This window comes from Bubalus bubalis, chromosome 4 (assembly GCF_019923935.1).
Source record: "Bubalus bubalis isolate 160015118507 breed Murrah chromosome 4, NDDB_SH_1, whole genome shotgun sequence".
NCBI classification, from domain to species: domain Eukaryota; kingdom Metazoa; phylum Chordata; class Mammalia; order Artiodactyla; family Bovidae; genus Bubalus; species Bubalus bubalis.
In genome coordinates, this window is record NC_059160.1 from 79,005,269 (window position 1) to 79,024,704 (window position 19,436).

A 19,436-nucleotide genomic window follows, 5' to 3' on the forward strand; every position below is an offset into this window, starting at 1 on the left:
ATATTCTTGGCTGATAAGTTTTTTAATCTTTCAATATTTTCAGTTTTCATTCTTCATTTCATTCTCTCTTGGCCTATAGAGTTTCTTCTGAGAAATGCACTGATACTCTACTGGGATATCAGCCTAACTGGTGCCCATTTTTGCCAAAGCTGCCTTTAAAATTCTTTCCTTATGATTGACATTATATTTTGGAGAACATCTCTTTGTATTTAGATAATTAGGTGTTATGTTAGCTTTGTTGATTTGAATACATAGTTCTATCCTTGGGTTTGGAAAGGTCTCAGTTATTACTTTTTCAAATAAATTCTGTTACCTTCTTTTTCTTCTTCTGGGATACTCATTATCCTTATGTTGTCTTTTCTAATGGTGTGCAATAGTTATTATAGGGTGTCTTTTTTTTTTTTTTAATCAGTTCTCTCTCTATTTAAATCACTTCTAGATTTTTATCTTCGAGGTTGCTAATTCTCTCTTCAATATGGTCAGTACTATTTCCAATGCTTTGCAAGAATTTTTCAGCTCAATTAGTGAAATTTTCAGCTCCACAATTTCTATTTGGTTCTTTATTATAGTTTCAATTTCTAGCAAAGTATCCCTTTTGATAATTAATTTTATTCCTGAACACACTGAATTGCCTTTGTGAGTTTTCTTTTAGCTTGTTGAGTTTCTTCATGATAGCTATTTTGAGTTCTTTATTAGTTAAGATACCAACCTTACCAGACTTTAAGTTTGGTTTCAGAAGTTTATTATTATTATTTCTCTGTGTGTGTTTGTGTGTGATACTGTGTTATTGTGGTTTTTCATGGTGCTAGATGAATCATTCTTCTGTTGGTATATTTGAATAGCAAATTGAATAGCAAGCAACTTTCTTTTTAGGCAAAGCTTTGGGCAGGAGGAGATGGGGATGCCAGAGGATGAGATGGTTGGATGGCATCACCAACTCAATGGACATGAGTCTGAGTAAACTCCGGGAGTTGGTGATGGACAGGGAGGCCTGGCATGCTGTGGTTCATGGGGTTGCAAAGAGTCGGACATGACTGAGCTACTGAACTGAATTGAACTTGATTTTTTTATTTTAAACTTTTTATTTTCTACTGGGGTATAGCTTATTAACAGTATCATGATAATTTCAGGTGAACAGTGAAGGGACTCAGCCATACATATACACATATCCATTCTTCTCCAAACTCTCCTCCCTTCCAGGCTGCCACAATAACATCGAGCAGAGTTCCATGCACTATACAATAGGTCCTTGCTGGTTATTCACTTTAAATATAGCACTCTGTCCATGTCCATCCCAAACTCCCTAACTATCCTTTCTCCTCATTCTTCCCCCTGGAGCCCATAAGTTTGTTTTCTAAGTTTGTGAGTCTCTTTCTGTTTTGTAAGTAAGTACATTTGCATAATTTCTTCTTCAATTTCACATACAAGGGATGTCATATGAAATTTCTCCTTCTCTGTCTGACTTACATCACTCAGTCTAACAATATCTAGTTCCATCCATGTTGCTACAAATGGCATTATTTCATTCTTTTTAATGGCTTAGTAATAGTCCATTGTATATATACTACATCTTCTATATCCATTCCTCTGTCAATGGACATTTAGGTTGCTTTCATGTCTTAGCTATAGTAAACAGTGCTGTAATGAACAATGGGGTGCATATATCCTTTCAGATCATGTTTTTCTCTGGATATATGCCCAGGAGTGGGATTCCAGGGTCATATGGTAGCTACCACACAATTGCACTCATCTCACACGCTAGTAAATTAATGCTCAAAATTCTCCAAGCCAGGCTTCAGCAATATGTGAACCGTGAACTTCCTGATGTTCAAGCTGGTTTTAGAAAAGGCAGAGGAACCAGCGATCAAATTGCCAACATCCGCTGGATCATGGAAAAAGCAAGAGAGTTCCAGAAAAACATCTATTTCTGCTTTATTGACTATGCCAAAGCCTTTGACTGAGTGGATCACAATCAACTGTGGAAAATTCGGAAAGAGATGGGAATACCAGACCACCTGATCTGCCTCTTGAGAAATCTGTATGCAGGTCAGGAAGCAACAGTTAGAACTGGACATCGAACAACAGATTGTTTCCAAATAGGAAAAGGAGTACATCAAGGCTGTATATTGTCACCCTGTTTATTTAACTTATATGCAGAGTACCTCATGAGAAACACTGGACTGAAAGAAACACAAGCTGGAATCAAGGTTGATGGGAAAAATATCAATAACCTCAGATATGCAGATGACACCACCCTTATGGCAGAAAGTGAAGAGGAACTAAAAAACCTCTTGATGAAGGTGAAAGTTGAGAGGGAAAAAGTTGGCTTAAAGCTCAACATTCAGAAAAAGATCATGGCATCCGGTCCCATCACTTTATGGGAAATAGATGGGGAAACAGTGCAAACAGTGTCAGACTTTATTTTTCTGGGCTCCAAAATCACTGCAGATGGTGACTGCAGCCATGAAATTAAAAGACGCTTACTCCTTGGAAGGAAAGTTATGACCAACCTAGATAGTATATTCAAAAGCAGAGACATTACTTTGCCAACAAAGGTCCGTCTAGTCAAGGCTATGGTTTTTCCTGTGGTCATGTATGGATGTGAGTTGGACTGTGAAGAAGGCTGAGCGCCGAAGAATTGATGCTTTTGAACTGTGGTGTTGGAGATGACTCTTGAGAGTCCCTTGGACTGCAAGGAGATCCAAGCAGTCCATTCTGAAGGAGATCAGCCCTGGGATTTCTTTGGAAGGAATGATGCTAAAGCTGAAACTCCAGTACTTTGGCCACCTCATGCGAGGAGCTGACTCATTGGAAAAGATTCTGATGGTGGGAGGGATTGGGGGCAAGAGGAGAAGGGGACGACAGAGGATGAGATGGCTGGATGGCATCATTGACTCGATGGACATGAGTCTGAGTGAACTCCGGAGCTGGTGATGGAGAGGGAGGCCTGGCATGGTGCGGTTCATGGGGTCACAAAGAGTCGGACACGACTGAGCGACTGATCTGACCTGATGGTAGCTCTATTTTTAGTTTTTTAAGGAACCTCCATACTGTTCTCCATAATGACTATGCCAATTTACATTGCCACCAATAGTGTAGGAGGGTTCCCTTCTTTCCACACCCTCTCCAGCATTTCTTGGTTTGTGGATTTTTTGATGATAGTCATTCTGACTGGTATTATGTGCTATATCATTGTAGTTCTGACTTGTATTTCTCTAATAATGAGCAATGTTGAACATCTTTTCATGTGCCTATTGGCCATCTGTATTTCTTATTTGGAGAAATATCTATTTAGGTCTTCAGCCCATTTATGGACTGGGTTGTTCTAATGCTGTTGAGCATCACGAGCTGTTTGTAAATTTGAGAACTAGTCCCTTGTTGGTCACATTATTTGAGCAAATATTTTCCCCCAGTCTGTGGGTTTTCTTTGTTTTGTTTGTTGTTTCCTTTGCTATGCAAACACTTTTGAGTTTAAGTAGGCCCCATTTGTTTATTTTTGTTTTTATTTCCATTATCTGGGAGATGGGTTGAAAAAGATATTGCTGTGGTTTATGTCAGAAAGTGTTCTGCCTACGTTTTCCTCTAGGAGTTTTACAGTGTCTGGTCTCACATTTAGGTCTTCAACCAATTTTGAGCTTATTTTTGTGTATGATGCTAAAGAATAACCTAACTTCTTCTTTTTTTTTTTTTTTTTTGCATGTAGCTGTGCAATTTTTCCAGAACTATTTGTTGAAGAGAATGTCTTTCCAATGTTGTGTAGTCTTTCCTCCTTTGTCATCGATTAACTGACGATAGGTGTGTGGGTTTATTTCCAGGTTTTCTATCCTGTTCTATTATCTATATTTATATTTTTGGTCCAGTACTGTAGTGTTCTGATGATTGTAACTTTGTCGTATAGTCTGAAGTCAGGGAGCCTGATTTTTCCAGCTCCATGTTTCTTTCTCAAGATTGCTTTGGCTATTTGGGGCCTTTTGTGTCTCTATACAAATTCTAAAATTCTTTTGATAGGGATTGCTTTGAATCTGTAGATTGCCTTGGGTAGTATAGTCATTTTGACAATATTGATTATTCCAATCCACAAACACGATATATCTTTCCATCTGTTTGTGTCTTTTTCAATTTCTTTCATCAGCATCTTATGGTTTTCAAAGTACAGGTCATTTGTCTCCTTAGGCAGGCTTATTCCTAGGTATTTTATTCTTTTTGATACAATGGTAAATGGAATGGTAAAGTTCTGGTTTTAACAATTGAACAGACTGATAATTAGAGGCCTTTGTTTTTCAGTAGGTGGCATTATAACACAAGTTTTTGGTATCCCTCATCTGGGCTGCTTCTGGATGCACTGGAGAACCAGCACTTTCCACCCTCTACTGCTTCTGCCAGAAGTGTCCCTTGTGCCCTTGTCTTTGCTGCTAGTTCCTCCAGGGTTCCTGGTACCTTGGGTGCTGCTGCCGCTATTAATGGTATTGTTGTCACCCTGAGGGCATGGTGATGGAGGGCTCCTCTGCCATGTCTGGGGTCACCTGGGTCATGGGCACCACCACTATGGGAGGGAGAAAGTGGTGGGGAGAGTTGGGATCATGGGTGTCTCCATTGCAGCCAAGGACCAGGATTGGGGCACCACTGTTTCCCTGGTTCTGCCTCCTCTATGTGTTCCAATCTACCCATGTTCAAATGCACAGGTCTCTCCAGTATCTTGGTGTTTTGTGATCCTTTGTTGAGTTATGTAGACTGAAGGGGGGAGACAAAGGAACCATCTCACACTGTATGATGTTGATGTGTGTGTATGCTCAGTGGCTCAGTCATGTTTGACTCTTTGCAAACCCATGGAATTTTCCAGGCAAGAATACTGGAGAGGTTTGCCATTTCCCACTCCAAGGGACATGACTGACTGACTGAACTGAATCGAACGGAACATCATTTATTTGTTTTAATAGCTCTTGTGTAAAAATAGTATAATCTGAAAATAGAATACACCTTTTCCAGCTTGCATGCTTTTTCTTTCCTTATTATACCAGCTAAGATTTCCAATAAAATTTTTCATAGAAGTAGTAGAAATAGATATTCTTACCTTGTTCTCAATGTTAGAGGGAAAATACTGTTTTCACCATAAAGTATGATGTTAGTGGTATGGTTTTCCCACAAATATCTTTTCAGTTTTAGGAAGCTTTCTTCTAATACTATCCTTTGAGAATATTTTTAATCACAAATTGGTATTGAATTTTATCAAAAACTTTTTCTGTATATGCTGAGATGATTATAAGTACTTTTACCTTTAATCTATTGTAAGATGAATTATATTGATTGATTTCAGAGGATAAATCAATAAAATAGATATAAGGTGATTTAAGTTTTCAATTTTTGTGTGTGTCAGTTTTGATAATTTGTGTCTTCTAAGGTTTTGTCCACTTCATCTAAGTCTTCTCTTTCAATTCTAATGAGTTATATGTTCGCTCTGTTTTTTACTCCTTGATGAGTTGAGGTATAACTTAATCAAATGTATTGCTCTTTAAAAATAGCTTTTGATTATATTTATGTTATCTATTGTTCCTGTTTTCTATTTTATTGATTTTTATGTATCCTTTCTTTTCTTCTACTTACTATGGGTTTTATTTGCTCTTCATTTTCTAGCTTCATAATTGGAAATTTTTAGATCATTGATCTTAGATCTTTCTTAATTTCTAATATAATTACTGCAAACCATACTTTTGCCCCAAGCATTGCGTTAAGCTGCATCCCAAGATTTTTGATGTCTTTTCATTTTTAGTGGGTTGAAAATATTTTCTAATTTACCCTATGACTTCTTTACACCATGGGCTACTTGGCAGTGTGTTGTTTAATTTCCTATATGTAGAAAATTTTTGTGAAAACTTTTTTTAAAATTGATTTTGAAGTTAAATTTATTGTGGTCTGAGAATGCACTTTATATGAACTTAATTATTTAACACTTCCTGAAACTTGTTTTATAACTCAGAATACTACAGGCCTTAGTAATGTTCCATTGAAAAGAGTATGTATTGTGCTATTGTTGGGTGAAATGTTCTATAAATATAAAGTTGGCTAGGTCTCATTGGCTGATAGTACTGTTCAAGTCTTCCATATCTTTATTATTTTTGTCTGTATTATAAACTACTGAGAGAGTGGTGAAAAACTCCAATTATAATTTTGGATCTAGTTTTTGCTTTATGCAGTTTTGAACTCTGCTATTAGAGAAATATACATTTAAGATTTTTATGTCTTCTTGATGAATTGGCCCTTTTATTATTATGAAGTGTCTCTCTTTGTATCTAATGATATTCCTATCCCTTCTCTTCTAAACTCATAAATGTCTCTATATTTAAATTGCTTTTTCTCCCCTAGACAGAAAATAGTTAAATACTGCTTTAAAAAAATTATTTATTTTAATTGGACGCTAGTTACTTTACAATATTGTGGTGGTTTTTGACATACATTGAGATGAATCAGCCATGGGTGTACATGTGTCTCCTCATCCTGAAACCCCTCCTATCTCCCTCCCAATCCCATCCCTCTGGGTTGTCCCAGTGCATCAGCTTTCAGTACCCTGTTTCATGCATCGAACTTGGACTGGTCATCTATTTCACATAAGGTAATACACATGTTTCAATGCTATTCTCTCAAATCACCCCACCCTTGCCTTCTCCCACAAAGTCCAATGATATTTACATCTGTATCTCTTTTGCTGTCTTGCATATAGGTTCGTCATTCAAGGGAGGCCTGGCATGCTGTGATTCATGGGGTCACAAAGAGTCGGACACAATTGAGTGACTGAACTGAACTGAACTGAAATTCTATATATATGCATTAATATACTGGTGCTTTTCTTTCTGCCTTACTTCATTCTGTGTAATAGGCTCCAGTTTCATCGACCTCATTAGAACTGACTCATATGCATGTTTTTTTTTTTTTAATAGCTCCATTGTGCATATGTACTACAACTTTCTTATCCATTCATCTGCTGATGGACATCTAGGTTGCTTCCATGTCCTAGCTTAATAAACAATGCTTCAATGAACACTGGGGTATATGCATCTCTTTCAATTCCGGTTTTCTTGGTGTGTGTGTCCGATTTTCTTGGTATGTATTGCTGGGTCATATGGTAGTTCTATTTCCAGTTTTTTAAGGAATCTCCACACTGTTCTCCATAGTGGCTGTACTAGTTTGCATTCCCACCAACAGTGTAAGAGGGTTCCCTTTTCTCCACACCGTCTCCAGTATTTACTGTTTGTAGACTTTTTGATGGCAGCTGTTCTGACAGCCATGAGATGGTACCTCATTGTGGTTTTGATTTGCATTTCTCTGATAATGAGTGTTGTTGAGCATCTTTTCATGTGTTTGTTAGCCAAATCTACTTGGACAGTTTCTCATTTTCATTTGGAGTTTCTAGATCATTTACAGTTAAAGTAGTTTATTAATACAATTAGTTTAAATCTACCATCTGTTTGTCTTGTATTTCTCTTATCTGACCTTTGTTATTTTTCTCTTCTTTTTTAATGATTTCTGTTGCCTTAACTACATATATTTTCATATTCTACTTCATCACTTCTATTTGCTTAACTATCATTTTGTATTTTAATTTTTAGTCATTGATCTAAACTAAAATCAAGTTATTTTGATATAACATTAACTTTTTCTTTTACTACAAATATGCTCATATGTACTCAAAAGATGAGTATTATTAATCTGATATATCCATAATAAAGACCTTCAACAACTATAAATGCAAAGACAATTCTGTTTCATCTAAACACCCACTGGGAAATTACCCTGGAGGTCCAGTGGTTAGGACTCCATAGCCTTATTGCCAAAGGCCAAGGTTCAATCCCTATGTGGGGAACTAAGATCCCATAAGCAGTGTGGTGCAGCCTCTCCTCCTAAATCCCCCCAAATCTACACACCCATTAATTCTCATCTCTCTCAGATTATTTATAGGCAAATTCCAGATAATATTACTGGCACACCTCCTTTTATTGTGCTTCACAGATACTTAATTTTTTAGAAATTGAAGGATTGTAGCAACTCTGTCTTAACATTTTGGTTAACATTTTCCAGCAATAAAGTGCTTTTAAAATTAAGATAATTACATTGTTTTCTAGACATAATGCTATTGCATATTTAATAGACTGCAGTATAGTGCAAACATAACGTGTACATGCACTGAGAAACAAAAAATTGTGCGACTCTCTTTATTGTGATATTTGCTTTACTGCAATGATCTGGAACCAAATCTGCAGTATCTATATTTCAACTGTAACTATTTCAATATGTATCTCTGCAAGGACTGTTAAAAATATAAAAGCAATATAATTACTGCATCTAAAAAATTAGCAATTTCTTAATATCATTAAATAGCCAATCACTGTTCAGATTTCTCTGGTTGAATTGTTAAAAGATTTTTTTTTTTTCAGTTTGTTTGAATTAAGATTCAAATAAGGTCATTCCTTTCAATTGTTTGCTTTTATTCAGATAGTAGGAATGAAAGAGTTCAGGGAGATTTAAAAACATTGCTGCTACTACCACCATCTCTGAATTCCACCACTACTTCCATTTGATTTAAAATTAAAAATAATAATTTAAAAGATTTAATTTGAAATTTTAATTAAATAGAGCTCTTACACTGTATACATTTTTGAACTGGGGTTTCCATTTTATACTGAAGAATGTCAATCTTGGAAATTCTCTTATACCTACCCTGACAAATCTTAGGTAACTCCATATTTTAAAATTTCAACTTTGGACAAATTCCAGTATGAGTGATTTCCTATTGCTTCACCAATATTATATTGCCAAATGGTGTAAGGACATAATCACTTCTTTCAAGAGGTGGAAAACTGCTCATGAATATTCTCTTAAATTTTGCCCGCACAATATTGTTTATTTCTTTAGGACAAGTAGGGCTAAATTAATGTAAAATGTGAAGAGTAGGGACAAGACTTCAAAAAACTAACCAGTCATTCTGGGGTAGATTGTACTACTGGAGTTTGAGTGTCATTACTTTACCACTCAAGAAAATGAGCTACATGTAGAGATGGCAGTTGACCATTTATGAGGAATACACTTATTAATAACATTTAATGAATTATTTATAATTTCTTCAGTGTACCTTTTTTTTTTTTTACCAGCTTAAACTTTTTGCAAATAGAGGATAAAGTGGAACATCTATTACTTTGAGAAAAATAAAAGAAGGCTTGAACTGATATTATTATGTCATCAAATAACATACTCACCAAAGAAATTTAATAAAAATTCTGATAATACTAAGCATAACTGTGTAAGATTCAGTGAAAATGAATTGACAAAAGTTCTCACAAACTTAAAAATGCATTTATAGGGAAAATAACTCTTTTTACCTCAAAATACTTTCATGCTTAAGAAAGAAAATTAAAAATTTTATATTTGCCAAATAGGTATGCAATTCCAGTTTACACAGTAAAATCAGGAAGTTAGCTCAGATTATAGAAGTTATCTATAGATTGTGGAAATGAGATTTATAATCAGGTCTTTTTAATCAAGTGTATATATTCTTTTTACACATATTTTCATTTGATTTTTCAATGATTCTGCATGGCGAGTAAAATCGTTCCTTTCCTTTTAACAATAAGCAAATCGATGAAAGACAGTAAAATGACCCAAGGGCATACTGTGGTTAGTTACTGAGTACAGACAAAAATCAGTCTTCTGACTCCATATTGTTCTTTCTTTCTGTTATACCAGAGAGCAACTGATTTTAGAACTTTGAAAAAAACATCCAAAATCCCATATACTCAACTATGAGTCAGAAATAGAAAAAGAGGAAATAGAATAAGGCTTAGAATCCTGTGAGCTATAGTGGATATGATGATATCATGACCTTTATTGCTAACTACTGACGTTTCTACTCTAAGTTTCTCAAAAAAGTCTGGCCTTGTCCATATGACACAAAATCATCCAGAAGAATGAAATTGACAGATTCTTTGTCAAAACACCTAGAGGACTGGTGGCTGGACTCTCATTTTATTACTATACTTTCAACAATAGTCACACATACTGAGAGATTCTTACGGGCCAGGCAAAATATCTGGCAGATAGAACAATATTATCTCAACTCTACCCTTGAGACACTTCCAGTTTGATGATAGTTAGAGGAAAACAGGTATATAAATAAGCATAATGCAACATAAATAATTGTAGGTTATAGATAAAGTATTGGAGAGCAGTAATATTTAAGTGGCTGAGAATAGGGTGCTTTGAAATAATAGGGGGAAAGTATCTTATTATATGCTAGCTATAATGAAATAACTTCCCATATTTCCAGTCTGGAAAAAATAATTAACTGCTATTTTAGTTGATAAATTATATCAGTCTATAAGACAGCCACATATAAAATAAATGTAGCCAAAAAAACTGGAGACGTAAAATAAACTTTCAGTGTTTACATTTCAAATCAATTGGTAATATTATAAATCCAGAGGCTTACAAAATATTTTCTTCTTTGTTCAGAGCAATATTTTTGTTCAAGAAATTTAATTAGATGTTCAAGTATTATTCAGTTAGCTATACTGTAGATCCAGTGTTGACAAAATTCTAACTATAGCATTTAAATCAATGAGGCACAGGTATTCTAATGAAAAAGCCTGAAATAGTTTCACTAGAGTTTGCCTATTCCTCTTAAAATTTTAGTGAACTGAGTGTTTGTTTCCAGGATGGGTCTATGTTTTTTATTGTATGCTTCTGAAATTACCACATGTTCTACAGAATAAAAGCATATTTCCAAAGAACAAAGATTTTCCTTTTTTAAATGATGGGATAAAGTATGAGATGGTAGGCTGGGTTGTTTAGAAAAATTAATGGATAAGTAATAACAGTTATAATACTAAGCTGAACATGCTATATTTTAGAATATAAAGGAAAATTCATATAAATTAAAAAAAAAAACACTAGGTTAAAAAGCAAACAAACAAATACAAACAAACCTGTCCTTCCCTACGTCTCTATGGGCTATGCTGCCAGAACCTCTATCCATTCATTTTCATTCTACTTAACTCTTAGGTGTAAGTTGATGATAAGCAATGCTTTATTGAATTTAGAACTCTGAATATTATTAATTTTAAGAGTTTGAAAGAATTTAATAAAAAAATAAGGTATAGAGGATCAGATGGTCTGAACTTGTTTTATATCAAATACATGAGGTGTGCCTGATCATTTCTCTTGGATAAGTATATTATTATTCCACTGTAGTTTGGGTTATTCACAATTTTAGAATGCCAAAAGTCACAAACTTCTTGAATGAAGGGAAAAGAATACGTAGGTAGTGAGTGACTTTTCTTTATAAAACAGCACGCACAGAATATCTCATTCAATTCTTTGAGCTGAGAGATAAAGAAGAATGAATGGTACTGGGAAAATACTAACTTCTTTGAACATCTCACTCAGGAGTACTCCAGTTCACAAGGGCTAGAAAGTGTCTTTCCAAAGATTCAGATTAATTCACAACCAGTTTTATGTCACTCATTTTAGGAGTGGTGTGTATATGTGGGGTGTGATGAAGAAGATCATCAGTCAAGGTAACACTGCTGTTACAAATCACAAGTAAATTCACAGTGTGATAAGCTCCATTTCTGTTTCAATTTTAGAAGGGCTCTGACAGCTCCCAGTTGTGGATTACATATTCTAAAAATTTAGGCTCTCAGTAATTTATATTATATCACCTCCTCATCTAAAGCAGAAAACAGTTCCTTGCCTGAAATGAAATGGTTGCACTATAAGACATGAAGAATTGATAGAAACCAGTTGAGAAAAGAAACTGATGACTGTAAAGCAGTTTAATTAAACAAAGTTATACTACACTTCATCTACATTCATAAAGTTATTTGTACAAAGTAGATAATAATATCTGATTTTATACATAGTATTTTATCTTTAGTTTTTTTATATGTTAAATATATATTTAAGAAATATCTATACCCAATGTATTAATGATTTTCCTGGTGGCTCAGACAGTAAAGAATCTGCCTGCAATGCAGGAGAACCTAGGTTCAATAACTGGGTTGGGAAGATCCCCTGGAGAAGGAAATGGCAACCCACTCTAGTATTCTTGCCTGGAAAATCCCATGGGCACAGGAGCCTGGTGGGCTACAATCCACAGGGTTTCAAAGAGTTGAACATGACTGAGCGACTAACACACACAACACACACAATATATTAATATATACTACTGTGCTGTGCTGTGCGGTGCTCAGTGGCTCAGTCATGTCCGACTCTTTGTGACCCTATGGACTGTAGCCCACCAGGCTCCTCTGTCCATGGAGTTTCTCCAGGCAAAAATACTGGAGTGGGTTGCCATGCCCTCCTCAAGGTAATCTTCCTGACTCAGGAATCGAACTAGGGTCTCTTGCATTGCAGGCAGATTCTTTACAGACTGAGCCACAAGGGAAGCCCTAATATATAGCTGTAAAACATTAAATCTGTAAGAAAAATCCAAAGCTGTTAATTTTATGAGACTTTTCCAACACCGAGAACAATTCTGCTTACTTCAAAGGCAGTTTCTTGCCCAGATAAGAGAGATTTGCAGATGAGAAAAAACTTAACCACAGGAAAGGCTGCCTATGTTCACTGTGTTTCCTGAGCTGCCTTCCTGGAACTTGTCTATGTTTGCACTATTTTATCTTCATTCTATTTCTCCAGATTCTTATCTACTTTGCCCTTCCAATATGAATATCTTTATGATAACATTTTCCAGCTCTTTACCTTCTCCTCATGCTTTCTAATTTACTTCCTGCATTTGTATTCTGCCACTGAGCTTCCCTGGGCTGCTCCTCTGACCCAAATGATATCCCTAAGGTATGTGATCTCTCTTTATTATACCAAATCAAGGAAACCAAAATATGTCAAGCCAAAATAGCCTTTTTAATATAAAAATTATTTTGATCTAAAGGCAATTAAGAAACAGCAAAAGCTGTGGTGGTGGTTTAGTCACTAAGTTGTGTTGGACTTTTGTTATTTTATGGACTGCAGTCAGGGAGCCTTCCAGGCTCCTCTGTCCATGGGATTTCCCAGGCAAAAATACTGAAGTGGGTTGCCATTTTCCTTCTCCAGGAAAAGCATTCTGCCTTTCCCTTATTTTCCTAAAAACAGGACATAAATTTAGAAGTACATCCCTCCTTCTCTCTCTATCAAGAAGGACAAACGTTAATCATGTGGACAACAGTAGACTCTTATCAGCCTGGAGTTGGCACTAGACGAACCTATGTAACAAATTTTACCAACAAGCCTTGATCTCCCATTGCTTCCCATTTATTTGCCTTCCTATAGTTTGCCACCTCTAGAGACTCAAGATATTTGCTTTTGTCTTTTTAAACTTTTCTAAAATTTATTGTCCTTTGTTGAAAATGCTACATAAGCTTGAATTCTAAGCCACCTTTACTCATTTCTGAGCTTCTTATATTAACATCTATCTATCTATATACAGATGTTGATAAACTTCTGTTTGTTTTCTCTGCACATTCTAGATCCTTGGGTAAGCTCTGTAACAGACAGACCGTTTCCTGAGCTGCCTTAACAGACTGTCTCGGTAACAGACACAGACTGTTTCCTGAGTTCCAGAAATAAACACATAGACATATTCAAGCTTAAATAAGCAGCAGCACTAAACATGTTTCTTGGTTTAACTGTAAAAGACATAGACTATTTACTTCTTAATTTTTATTTAAAGGAGCAAAATTGTAACACTATTATCAAGAATTATTTGCCAAACGTTCACTGCTTCCAAGATATCGGATATCTCTGTCCATGGAATTCTTCAGGCAAGATTGAATGGGTAGCCATTTCCTTCTCCAGTAGGTAGCCATTTCCTTCTCCAGGGGATCTTCCCAACCTAGGGGTGGAACCTAGGCAGATTCTTTACCATCTTAGCCACCAGGTATCACACAGAGACTGAGCCAAATCTGCCTTTGAGTGTTTGAGTGTCTCTTGCAGACAGACGGGTCAGCAGTGACTTTCTGTGGGGACAGGGGTTCTGGCTGCAGCAGACCTGGGAGGCAGGGAGTGTGGCATAAGTTCTCTTAGAGGAGGTTGCTAGTAGCCCCACCACACAGTGAACCAGGCAGATGACCCACAAACTAGAGAATAATTATAACAAAGAAGTTCTTGCACTGTTATGAAAGTTCTAGGACCCACACCAGATTTCCTAACCTGGGGATCCGGGAAAGGGACTGAGAACCCCCAGGGAATTTGACTTTGGAGGCCAGTGGGATTTGATTATAGAACTTCCATAGGACTGGGGAAAGAAACTCTTGGAGGGCACAAACAAACCTGTGGGTACCAGGACCCAGGAGAAAGAAGCAGTGACCCGACATGAGACTGATCAAGACTTGCCTTTGAGTGTCCAAGAATCTTCAGTGGAGGCCTGGGTTGACAGTGGCCTGCCACAGGGTAGGGGCACTGAATACAACAGTGCTGGCATAAGCCCATTTGAAGGAGGTTGCCATTACCATACCCGTACCATTGCTTGGCCTTAGGCCAAACAACAGGTAGTGAACACAGACCCACCCCTCAACAGAAAATTATGCTGATCATGGCCCTGTCCATCAGAACAAGACCCAGATTCCCCCAAAGCCAGTTCTTCCCATCAGGAGGCTTCCACAAGCCTCTTATCCTTATCTTTAGAGGTCAGAAAGGATGAAAACCACAATCACAGAAAACTAACCAAACTGATTACATGGATCTCAGCCTTGTCTAACTCAATGCAACTATGAGCCATGCCATGTAGGGCCAACCGAGATGAATGGGTCATGGTGGAGAGTTCTGACAAAACGTGGTTCACTGGAGAAGGCAATGGCAAACCACTTCAGTATTATTGGCTTGAGAAACCCATAAGCAGTATGAAAGGCAAAAAGATATGACAATGAAAGATGAACTTCCCAGGTCGGTAGGTGACCAATATGCTACTGGGGAAGAGTAGAGAAATAAGAATGAAGAGATGGAGCCAAAGTGAAAATAACACCCAGTTGTGGATATGACTAGTGATGGAAATAAAGTCTGATGCTGCAAAGAACAACATAGCATACAAACCTGGAATGTTAGGTAATTGAATCAGGTAAATTGGAAGTGGTCAAACGGGAGATGGCAAGAGTGAATACTGAAATTTTAGGGATCAGTGAAATAAATGGATCAGAATCAGTGAATTTAATTCAGATAACCATGATATCTACTACTGTGGGCAAAAATCCTTTAGAAAAAATGGAGTAGCCTTCATAGTCTATGGAAGAGTCCAAAATTCATTACTTGTGTGCAATCTCAAAAACGACAGAATGATCTATGTTTATTTCCAAGGAAACTATTAGATACCACAGTAGTCCAAGTCTGTGCCCCAAACACTAATGCTGAAGAAGCTGAAGCTGAAAGGTTCTATGAAGACCTACAGACCTTCTAGAACTAACACCAAAGAAGATGTCTTTTTCATCATAGGGGACTGAAATACAAAAGTAGGAAGTCAAGAGATACCTGGAGTAACAGGCAAGTTTGGCCTTGGGGTACAAAATGAAGCAGGGCAAAGGCTAAGAGAGTTTTGCCAAGAGAATACACAGGTTATAGCAAGCAACCTCTTCCAATAACACAAGAGATGACTCTACATATGGACATCACCAGACGGTCAATACCCATATCAGATTGATTATATTCTTGGCAGCCAAAGATGGAGTTCTATATGGTCAGCCAAAACAAGACCAGGAGCTGACTGTGGCTAAGACCGTGAACTCTTTATTGCCAAGTTCAGACTTAAGAAAGTAAGGAAAACCACTAGACCATTCAGGTATGACCTAAAACAAACCCTAACAATTATAGAGTGGAAGTGACAAATAGGGATTAGATCTGATAGATTCAAGGGATTAGATTTGATAGACAAGAGTGCCTGAAGAACTATGGATGGAGGTTCATGACATTGTACAGTAGGCGGAGACCAAAATCAACCCCAGAAAAAGAAATGGTTGTCTGAAGAGGCCTTACAAATAGCTGAGAAAAGAAGAGAAGCAAAAGGCAAAGAAGGATAGGAAAGATATAGCCATCAGAATGCAGATTTCTAAAGAATAGCAAGGAGAGAAAAGAAAGCCCTCCAAAGTAATCTGTGCAAAAAAATAAAGGAAACAATAGAATGGGGGAATGACTAGACATCTATTTAAGAAAATGAGAGATACCAAGAGAACATTTCACGCAAAGATGGGCACAATAAAGGACAGAAATGATATGGACCTAACAGAAGCAGAAGATATTAAGAAGAGGTGGCAAGAATACACAGAAGAACTATACAAAAAGGTCTAATGAGCCAGATAACCATGATGGAATAATCAATCACCTAGAGCCAGACACCCTGGAATGAGAAGTAAAGTGGAACTTAGGAAGCATCACTATGAAAAAGCTAGTGGAGGTGATGGAATTCCAGATGAGCTATTTTAAATCCTAAAATATGATGCTGTTAAACAGCTGCAGTCGATATGGCAGCACATTGGGAAAACTCAGCAGTGGCCACAGGACTGGAAAAGGTCAGTTTCATTCTAATCCCAAAGAATGTTCAATCTACAGTGATCACAACAAACTGGAAAATTCTGAGATGGGAATACCAGACCACCTGACCTGCCTCTTGAGAAACCTGTATGCAGGTCAGGAAGCAACAGTTAGAACTGGACATGGAACAAAAGACTGGTTCCAAATAGGGAAAGAGTATGTCAAGACTGTATATTGTCACCCTGCTTATTTAACTTACATGCAGAGTACATCATGTGAAATGCTGGGCTGGATGAAGCACAAGCTGGAATCAAGATTGCTGGGAGAAATATCAATAACCTCAGATATGCAGATGACATCACCCTTATGGCAGAAAGTGAAGAGGAACTGAAGAGCCTCTTGATGAAATTGAAAGAGGAGAGTGAAAAGTTGGCTTAAAGCTCAACATTCAGAAAATTAAGATCATGGCAAATAGATGGGGAAATAACGGAAACAGTGAGAGACTTTATTTTGGGCTCCAAAATCACTGCAGATGGTGACTGTAGCCATGAAATTAAAAGATGCTTGGTCCTTGGAAGAAAAGTTATGACCAACACAGACAGCATATTAAAAAGCAGAGACATTATTTTGCCAACAAATGTATGTCTAGTCAAAGCTATGGCTTTTCCAGTAGTCATGTATGGATGTGAGAGTTGGACTATAAAGAAAGCTGAATGCCGAAGAATTGACGCTTTTGAACTGTGGTGTTGGAGAAGACTCTTCAGAGTCCCTTGGACTGCAAGGAGAGCCAACCAGTCCATTCTAAAACAAATCAGTCCTGAATATTCATTGGAAGGAATGATGCTGACGCTGAAACTCCAATACTTTGGCCACTTGATGTGAACAAGTGACTCATTTGAAAAGATCCTAATGCTGGGAAAGATTGAAGGCAGGAGAAGGGAATGACAGAGGATGAAATGGTTGGATGGCATCACCGACTCAATGGACTTAAGTTTGAGTAAACTCTGGGAGTTGGTGATGGTCAGGAAGGCCTGGCGTGCTGCAGTCCATGGAGTCACAAAGAGTTGGACACGACTGAGCAACTGTACTGAACTGAATTGAACATATACTAATAAAATTGTCCAAGTGAGACTTCAACAGTACATGAACTGTGAACTTCTAGATGTTCAATCTAGATTTAGAAAAGGCAGAGGAACCAGAGATCAGATTGCCAACATGGTGCTGGATCATAGAAAAAGCAAGAGAAATGCAGAAAAACATCTACTTCTGCTTTATTGACTTCGCCAAAGCCTTTGACTCTGCGGATCACAACAAACTGTGGAAAATTCTTAAAGTGATGGGAATACCAGGAGGCATCTTACATGCCTCCTGAGAAATCTGTATGCAGGTCAAGAAACAACAGTTAGAACTGGACATGTAATAATACACTGGTTTCAACTTGGGAAAGGAATATGTCAAGGCTGTATATTGTCACCCTGCTTACTTAACTTATATGTAGAGTACATCATGCAAAATGCTGGGCTGGATGAAGCACAAGCTGGAATCAAGACTGCCAGGAGAAATATCAATATGAAAACCTCAGATATGCAGATTACATCATCTTTATGGCAGAAAGCAAAGAGAAACTAAAGAACCTCTTGGTGAAATTGAGAGAGGAGAGTGAAAAGGCTTGGTTAAAACTTAACATTATAAAACCAAAATTATGGTATCTGGTCTCATCACTTCATCACAAATAGATGGGGAAACTTAGAAACAGAGAATAGTTTATTTTCTTGGGCTCCAAAATCACTGCAGATGGTGAGTTCAGTCATGAAATTAAAAGATGCTTGGTCCTTGGAAAAAAAGCTATGGCAAACATAGCATATTAAAAAGCAGAGACATGACTTTGCCAACAAAGGTCTGTATATTCAAAGCTATGATTTTTCCAGTAATCATGTATGAATGTGAGTGTTGAACCATAAAGAAATCTGCAAGCTGAAGAATTGATGCTTTTGAACTGTGCTGGAAAAAACTCTTGAGAGTCCCTTGGACATCAAGGAGATCAAACCAGTCAAATCTAAAGGAAATCAGTCCCTAATAGTCATTGAAAAGATTGATGCTGAAGCTGAAGTTCCTATAATTTGGCCACCTGATGCAAAGAACTGACTCAATGAAAAGACCCTGATGCTGGGAAAGACTGAAGGCATAAGAAGAAGAGGGTATAAAGGATGGGATGGCTGGATGGCATCACCCACTCAGTGGACATGGGTCAGAGCATACTCTAGGAGATGTTGAGGGACTAGGAAGCCTGGCATGGTGCAGTTCATGGAATCTCAAAGAGTCAGACAAGATTTGGTGACTGAACAACAACAAACAATAGTTCTGCATATTCAACTACTTTCTAAGAGCTCAATGCTGAAACAAATGAGATGATTTTTCAAGTACTCAGCAGTTTTCAGTGAATCAGCATGCACCCACAAAACCAAAATCAGTATAGTTATCTGAACTATAGTTTTCTGTCCCTGATGCTTCAAAAGTTTGGATAGTTCAAGTGTTTTAATAAATGGGTTTCTGCACATCACACATCATATTTTTAAGTTTTCAATGAAATATTCTTTAATAAGATTGTTCATCAAAAGAGCATTCATCGCAGTGTTTATCACAAGAGCCAAGATATGGAAACAACTTAACTGTCCCACCATGGATGTACAAAGAAAACATGGTCTTATATATGTATATGTATACACAAACACATGACACACTGGAATATTATTCAAGTATAAAAGAGAATTATCCTGTTATTTGTGACTATATGGATGAATGAGGAGAGTTTTATGCTAAGTAACATAAATCAGACACAGAAAGACAAATACTGTATGATCTCACTTATATATAGAATCTAAAAAAGTCAAGCTCATAGAACCAGAGTAGACTAGTTGTTGTCAGAGTCTGGAGGATGGAAG

General features: G+C 37.0%; 1 protein-coding gene across 4 annotated transcripts in view; it reads right to left on the minus strand.

The window, feature by feature from the left end:
- The window catches only part of SLC2A13 (solute carrier family 2 member 13), a 531,951-nt gene that overhangs the window by 80,390 nt on the left and 432,125 nt on the right, over window positions 1–19,436 (minus strand). The window contains exon 9 of one of the 4 annotated variants that reach the window (XM_025283991.2): window positions 12,343–14,026. The exons of the other annotated variants lie outside the window; for them this stretch is intronic. Within the exon in view, the coding sequence (XP_025139776.1) occupies window positions 13,981–14,026 (46 nt within the window). The 3' untranslated portion in view covers window positions 12,343–13,980. Of the gene's footprint in view, window positions 1–12,342; window positions 14,027–19,436 lie in introns of those variants that run through there. 4 annotated transcript variants of the gene reach the window in all.